Genomic DNA, 8,498 nt, shown 5'->3' with positions numbered 1-8,498 from the left:
ATGTGAAAAAAAAATACCACCACCATCACTATTTCGACCCTCTCGTCAGCGGCACTGTCGTTATTATTGAGACGTCACGATTGAGCATCCCTCCCCCATACTTGTCCCATCCATTCGTCCTATTAATTTCGCTTGCTCATCTCCGGCGGCGTCACAAATCGGAGCACGCGTCCTCACCAGAACGGCACCGATGTAGTGTTGACATAGCTGCGATCCAGAGTCTGACGAGTATAATACACACTACACCGCCACTACAACTACGGCTGGTAATACCGTATACCGCCGCGGAGAGTAGGTACTTAACTTCCGGTCGGTAAACACTTTTCAAAAATCGTTTTCCTCCGGATAAACAAAAGGAACATTGGACAAACAACGAGTGCCGCTGAGCCACACCCTCAAAAAAAATAAAAACGACGTAATAATAATCGCCGCTTTTGCACGGAGGTTCAGGTGGGTAAATAATGAAAAAGATAAACAAGCTGGATTTCTACAAGCATTATTAAATCTATATTTAATCGTTTGAAAATAAGATCTATAAAATGAAAATAAAAACCTTAGAAAGAAGAGTTAAACATCATATTGATAAAATGATAACATTCAAATGTATTAAATTTATAAAAAAAAGGGTATTTATAAAATAATAAACTACATGTATACCTACTAACGTGATTTACTACACGTCGTATAAGCACGATGAGGAAAGTTGGACATAGTCGTTATGACGAACAGTTAAATGGTCATCATCGGTCAGGTATACAACATTTTATACCTTGAAATCTTCTTTATATAATAATGTTGTACGCAAAGTATATACAACACAATAATAATAATAATAATAATAATAATAATAATAATAATAAAAAAAAAAAACGTTTTTCTCGTTTTTGGATTTAACCTTGATTTATATATTATATTCGTAACGGATGTAAAAAATAAGTTCATCGAGGTCTTCAATATTCCCGTAAGTTAAATCTGATCCACGTGTTCAAAACAGCGCGGTGTGATTGACAACCAAATTCTTGTCATTGTATACATTGATGCACCATTGAGTGAACAATAAAAATCAATATTTTAAACCAAAACCATGTTTCATCCTTTGTTTTTCACTGTTTTTAATTGGTATTGGAATGTCTTTATGTGTTCAATATTGATTTCTAAAAATAAAATTTAGTCATAAATAATGAACATCATAAAACATAGACCATGTATTATTTATAAATGAAAACAACTACTCACTGACTGATTTAGCCATTTCCATGAGCTCTGGTGATTCCATTAGGTCGTCTGACCCTGTAATTAACGTAACAAGTCCTGTATTCTCACCATATTCTTCTGTAAAATAGTTGCAACATTCCAAAATATGTTTGAAATTACTGTAAATATAACAAAAAACACCATGAATACATTAATAGAAATTTTGAAGTAGGTAATTTAAGTAATTATTGCTTGCCAAATTTCTTTGCTCAATTTCGGTGGACCATCTAGTTTAATTGGTAATGATTCATGTATTCCTTGGGACTTTAAGTTGCAGTTTCCCTCTTGCAACTGAAATTCTAACCAACGTATCGTCAACCTGACTTCTTTGCTTAGTTTCTTTTGTTCGTCTAATGCCGATATTACTAAAACAAAATAATAATAATAATAAAAAATAAATAACAAAAAAAATACGTTGAGAATTATGTTCTTAGCGAAAATGGTGTCAATAAACGTATAAGGTACATAGTACATACCGATTGCGGGTACTACTACAATAAACTTGGTGCTGTTAACAAGTTTCTTGATTATCAACGAATAATTAATCAAAGCATCTGTATCGATCACGATGCATGTGGGTAATGACTTTTTTCTCGAGGAGTATTTCATCTTATACTCCAGATTGTCCACTTCCGACCGGAGCCACAGTTGACCCATCACGTGTTGTTTGTCTCTTTTCGCGTCTTTTAATGATTTTTCATCGGTCTATAAGAAAAACACGAAAATAAAATAGAGTATAAATAGGTAGAGGTACACGAGCGGTACGATAATAAAATGAAAATGTCTTATGACGACGAGGTTCGGTTTATTTGTTTTCAACGGTTATAACGTTCCAGAATGGCTCTGAAATTACGATTCCCACCGCCCTTCTACTACTACCACTACTACTACTATTACAGTAGAGTGAAGACGATAAAACCGTCGTCTGCGATTCGAGTCCATGTTCATTCTAGTTTCCGTTTTGTCGACCGTATTTAATACGTCTGGAATCTTTTATCGTCCCTCGAATATAGTCATAAAACCGGCAGACCGTACGACGATAATGGAATACGGTTAAACGCTCGGCAAAAGGGCTCCCTTACGACCCCTAACCTCAAAGCTTTACGGTTATAAATTTCCCCGACCTCCGTCCTCTCGCCGGTCGGCTAACGGTGACACGCCCGCACAACGCCGGGGCTTTTGCTCGCTTCTTTCTCCCGCTTCCCAAAGCTATTACTGTACTAAATGGGAAAAGGAGACGGGATTCTTGTGATTCTTTCATCCCCTGAGGCTGAAGCGGGGGTACATTTTATTTCATTGAAATTTAACTCTCAAAGAATAAACAAAAGCAGTATATACTTGTTTATGTGTTATGTCCTGCCTTAGACTTACTAAACGTTTTCATTAAGGTGTTGACGTTTACACACTTTGAAATTTAATTTGGTATTTTACTGTTTTATGCAGTGATTTAATTTTATTACAAAATATTGTTGAATGTTAATATTATTCTTTTTTTTATCTTACTTACCTATTTAGAAAATAGAAATGTCATAACAACAACTAATAGTGACATAATGTGGAGTATATTATTATATAATATATATTATATATTTGTTTTTTGTTTAAGGATATTTCATTTTCTAACACTGAGTTAAGTTATGGATTTTTTTTTCACATAACAATTGTTTTAATAATCTATTTGTGTTGTTTTGTAAAATAATTGAATATTAAGAATACTCAATAGGCTGGTACCCTAAAATTGTTTTATTTGTATTATTTATAAACAGTGAGTATATATTAATCTATTTATTTTATACAGGATACTTGAGGAAAATAATTATTGATGATATGTACCATTTTATTTAATGTTCACTAAACACGTTATCACAAACTACCTATAGATTGCTATAATTGAAAAACATGGTAAATTACTTAACCAGCAGGTCTTATAATAAATAACGTGCATTTGAACCATAAAACTATAACCTAAAAGTATAATAAATTGGTCAATTGGCTGGCGATAGTCGTATAGTGTGTCACTGGTCAATATAAGTTTAGGTCTTGAACGCGAGCTCTTACAATTAATTTTCATTGTGAAAGTGAATGCAAGGGGGGAGGGTATAAAAGAGCAGAAGTTCCAATAAAGAAAAGATTTAACAACCTTGCCGCAGTCGTTTGTGTGCGAGACATTGTTAATAAGAGTTTTAGAGGACGCAATAAATAAACCCATAAAACGCGTAAGGAGCGTAATATTGGGGCTCCGCATGCCAACTATTACAGTTATGCCTCCCCCGCTACACAAGGGGCGGGTCGACGGTCATAAAAACTTTGACGGCTCTAGCGAGGGTGACACATCCCTCCCGGATCACTTTGTAGCTGCAAAGCTCGCAAAGGAAAGAAAGATGGAAAAGGGAAACCGGGGAGAAAGAAGAAAGTATAAGATATAATATAAACCCGACTACGCCGTTGGAATCGTTATTGGCGAGATCCGCTTTCAACATCTTCAAACTGCTTTATTGTGTTGCAACAGCTAGGGGTGGATTTTACTCAATATATATTATATACCCGGTGAAAAGGGCAGGTTTTTTTCTTGTTTCTTTTTTTTTTTATATTTTATATATATATTTTAGTTTTTATCTTCTATACAGTCTCATGAATATTTACAAGACAGACTTTGCTATTCCAATCTCGCGCTTTCGTTTGTCGCAGTAAATGTCGTATTTTTCAGAGGGCAGAAAACGAAAAAAAAAAAGAAAGAAAAACCTTTTGCTACTTTCATAAACTCTACTGAAATCCTAAGACTGGTAGACACGGTTTTTTTTTTAATCTGGGATATAGGTGCTCAACTACTTTGTTATATTTACATAGTTGATTTAGGTACCTATATAAGCCAACACTTTTACGACCACTATATTGCGTTGATTAATTCAATGGCTATATTATTTTCAATACAGCGTTATTACTTTGTTAACAACAGATTTTTGTCTACAATTTGATTAAATGTCAAAAAAGATTTTAAGTTTGTAGAAGAGTACAGTGAACGCTTCCTTAACAGACACCTCTAAAAAGTGTATACCTCCACAGAACGTACGTTCTTTTGTAACAAACTAGAAACTGAAATCTCATAACAGTGAACACCTCCGAGTAACGGACACAATTTCAGTAACTGAGAGTATCCGGTATGTAAAGGTTTCAGTGATTAAAATATCAATAAAAGGCAATGATTTTAAGTATAATATAAAATTCTTTGTTAATGTTTTAAATTAATTAAAACCACCAGTATAAATTATATTTTTGATTTTAATAATAAAAAACATTTAATACAAATTTAATAGTAAATGGTGGGAAAGTGGGTAATGTTCTGCTGTATAGTAAGTGGCAAGTGGGTCATTCTAATGGATGATGTATTAAATTTGAATTCAATGATATATTATTGTATACAAACGATTCTGAGCGGAGACAACCTATCAACCAATATTACTAGATATAATTTAATAAATTATACTGATATTGCATTAGTAATTTATTTTATTATTAGTACTACGGTAGATTAATTTAATATTTTCAAAAAATATATAATATATATTTAATTGTTTGGTTTCAGTATAAACTTTGTAAGCTACCTTTTCTGTGCATTTTAAACAATACAATTTATGTTTATAGATTTTTAAGATTTTTTGGTTACAGTATGAGAAAACTTGTTTTATTCTATCTTTTTCACATACCGAAATTTTTATAGAAAAATCTAAAATAAATTAAATTTCAAACGTCTATAAAAAGCTCAATAACAGTAAAAATATTTTTAAAGTTATACCAAGTATAGAAAATGTTAATACAAACATGTGGCGAGAAATATTTGTTTTCGATCTCCGACAAAAAAACCTAATTGATTTTGTCAAAAACTGGTTTTGCCTAAAAATTCCGGTTTTTTCTTAACTCTTTGTTTTGTTTTTCCTGACACTTTTTAAAACTGTGGGAAATTTTAAAAATACAACTCTTATGAAGACCTCTTAAAAGTACCAACTATATAACATTTGTTATCAGAAACCACCCTTAAAGTTGGAAATCAAATCATTTTTTTGACTACTTTTCGTGTATATAGATTTAAAGAAAAACACACATCCTTGTATACTCAATACATCCATTGCTTCGCTCAGAATCTAAAATATTCACTTTAATAAGCATAACAGGTAATAACCAACTTAAATTGTATTATTTAAATGTAATAATAGTATACATATAAATGTTATTGTTTAATAGACTTCGGAAGACTTTTATCAACTGAGTAATATGCAGATGAACTATTTGTATACTAAAAAATTATATTGATACTTACTTGTTTTAAAGAACCACATATTGAAAACCATTTTTTGATTTTGTCATAAGTGAATAATACATTGTTGGATGCTATTTCTTCTGCACAATGTAATATATGTATTAATCGAACCATTCCCTATAATAAAAAGTGAATGATAATATTGTTATTAACTAATGAATATTTAATTAACACTTTGAATACACTTGGTATTTACGAAATTGAAAGATTTTGCCATAGTAAGTATTTAAAAAGTATGGCCTACACATTTTGTGTCAGTAAAGATGGATTTATAATAAGTAAGATATAATATATGCAACAGTACTAAAGAATATCATGGGTATTTGCAGTAGACATTTTTACATAGAAAACAGACCTAGGCAAACATATTATATTATATTAATTGTGGTCGTTAATAAATTACCTGAACTTAATATTGAATTCAAAGTAGATAAGTGGTTAAGTTGTATCTGTTCAGAAGACTTTTAGGACCTACTGTGTATTATAAATAATAAATTAAATATCTTTTACATGTTAACTAAAATTTAAACTGTAAACACAAAATTGCTGATTGGCATTTATAAATAAATAATAAAATGTTTTAGGACAATAATATTATATGCTTGTCATTTTTTTTTAAAATTTATTATTGTCTTAAATATATATTTTTTAAACAAATGAAGTTGATATATATTTTTACTAATAGATGAAATAAGTATAGCGCAGTAAAATGGTTAAACAGTGTTCCAAACTAACTGCTGAGGTTCCTTCTCATAATGATAAGTTTATTGTTTATATATTAAAAATTAAAATGTCTTTTAACACATCAAATATGAAATAAAAATTACAAATTCATATTAGATAATATATTTAATAATGCTCAATGAAAAAAAATTGCCTACCTCATTTTTAGTACAAATATTGTGATCATATTCTCCACAGTATTTTTTAGACTTGGAAAAAACAGTCATGCCACGTAAATGCACTTCTTCTGGTAACATAAACCGATTGGTGTCAATATCTAAGAATGAGTCTTCAATATTAGCTTGCGACAAGTAATTTAAAAGTGTAACAGTATTGTTAAAGAATTCAACTGAAGCTTCAGGATTTATGGAATCTATGTTTGGTTGAATCCAATCAAAATATATCTAAAATAAAGTAAATTATTGTAATTATTAATCTATTACAGACAAAAAATAAAATAAAAATATTAATACCTTTATGGTTTCAATAAATGGTATGTTTGATAACGGAGATTTTGAATTACTTTTATTTTCACAACCAAATGATGATGTACCACTATCATTCGACCCGTCAGATTCTGTAATAAAATTAACAACACATTTATTTAGATAGTAACAACAAATATTTTTTTATTACTAACCATTTTTTGATTTGTCATCATTGGGTCTTTTCATATCAAATATTAACATCTCTTCTTCACTGTCATCATCTGATTCGTCATCAGGACTTATTACACTTTCTGCTTCATCTAATTATCATACAATTTTGTTTTTAAAATATTAATACAGAATCAAATGATCATTTACTAGAATACTTTATTATAATCATCTTACAAATATTAAATATAATAAAAATTACATATTAATTAAAAAAATACTAACCTCCACTCCATTCTTGAGAATCTGGAGAAGAATTTTGTCTAAAACCACGCCTACGACGTCTGCGGTTTAATTTTACATGGTCTATATTAGGATTAACTAACAGCGGTAAGTTTTTTACACAGTAAGTTACACTATGCCCAATTAAGTGTTCCATTAGTGATAAAAAGAATAACTCAGCTTTTAGGATGTATTTAGACTCTGGAAATAAGTATTATTTATTAGACATTTTCAAAAATATTTAAGGGCTTTAATAGAGGAAAACAATTAGTTATTATCAGCACATTTAACACTTAAATGAGGGGTAAACCAACATATAAAAAATAAATATTAAATTAGAAAATATATTTTATGTGCAACGTAAAATATATGTACAAGTAAAAAATGTTAATTTAAAATCTTTTAACGTTATTACAACAAGATATCAGATGACTGATAAGTCAGTTTGACATCTATAACAATTTTGGTGACATAATCTCACCAAATTTGAATCTAAATAATTATTAACTGCTATTAAACAGCCTTCTTCGGTTTTTTTTGTCAATATTACTCTTATGTATTAATTTTACTATGTTTTTGATTTTGGGTAGGTAAGAATTCAAAATATTAATGAAACCGATCTTAAAACTAAGTTAATTTACTTTTAACTTCAAATTTTTTTGTATTCATTAGTTAAAAAAATTATTTAACTCGTCCAGCCATCTCATAATGACCACAAACTGTAACAATGTCACAAAATATTGCATTGAACAAATGTTAACATACTACAAAATATTATTTTGTCACATAGATATTTATAGGTACCTACTATTTACTATAATCATCCGTGTTTTGTCAGTAACACATTGGATTATTAAATAAACGTTAACAAAATCCATCCATTGTACGTTCACACTAAAGCAAATAGTCTGCCCTCCCATCTACCTCAACCATGTACCTCTCCTAACCGCCCAAAATGTTCGATACTTAGGTCTACATTTAGATCGCAGGTTAACTCGGGCAACTCACACCCACAACAAGAGACTTGCCTTAAATAATCGCTCTCGCCAATTACGATATCTCCTCACATCACAACACATCAATTTAAAAAACAAGCTACTATTATACAAACTCTTACTCAAATCGATCTGGACATACGGTATCCAACTCTGGGGTGGAGCCAAAAAGTCCAACTTAAACAAAATTCAAATCTTCCAATCAAAATGTCTCCGTCAAATAACAAAAGCTCCCTACTATGTATCTAACGGCACTCTACATAAAGATCTAGCCATCCCAACAGTTCAAAATGCTGCAAAAACTTTCTACAAACGCAAACACTCCAAGTTCCA

General features: G+C 30.5%; 1 protein-coding gene across 1 annotated transcript in view; it reads right to left on the bottom strand.

The window, feature by feature from the left end:
* Positions 1-480: 480 nt before the first annotated feature.
* LOC100167840 (protein SMG5) overlaps positions 481-8,498 on the bottom strand; it is a 12,962-nt gene continuing 4,944 nt past the window's right edge. Inside the window, exons 7-15 of the mRNA XM_029486566.1 lie at positions 7,174-7,371; positions 6,933-7,040; positions 6,766-6,869; positions 6,451-6,696; positions 5,570-5,686; positions 1,731-1,959; positions 1,451-1,619; positions 1,237-1,373; positions 481-1,154 (exon numbers count right to left, since the gene is read on the bottom strand). Coding sequence (XP_029342426.1) covers positions 1,090-1,154; positions 1,237-1,373; positions 1,451-1,619; positions 1,731-1,959; positions 5,570-5,686; positions 6,451-6,696; positions 6,766-6,869; positions 6,933-7,040; positions 7,174-7,371 — 1,373 coding nt within the window. The 3' untranslated portion in view covers positions 481-1,089. The remainder of the gene's footprint in view (positions 1,155-1,236; positions 1,374-1,450; positions 1,620-1,730; positions 1,960-5,569; positions 5,687-6,450; positions 6,697-6,765; positions 6,870-6,932; positions 7,041-7,173; positions 7,372-8,498) is intronic.

This window comes from Acyrthosiphon pisum, chromosome A1 (assembly GCF_005508785.2).
Source record: "Acyrthosiphon pisum isolate AL4f chromosome A1, pea_aphid_22Mar2018_4r6ur, whole genome shotgun sequence".
Taxonomy (NCBI): Eukaryota; Metazoa; Arthropoda; class Insecta; order Hemiptera; family Aphididae; genus Acyrthosiphon; species Acyrthosiphon pisum.
The sequence above is the reverse complement of the archived record's forward strand: the minus strand, read 5'-3'. Positions and strand labels throughout refer to the sequence as shown.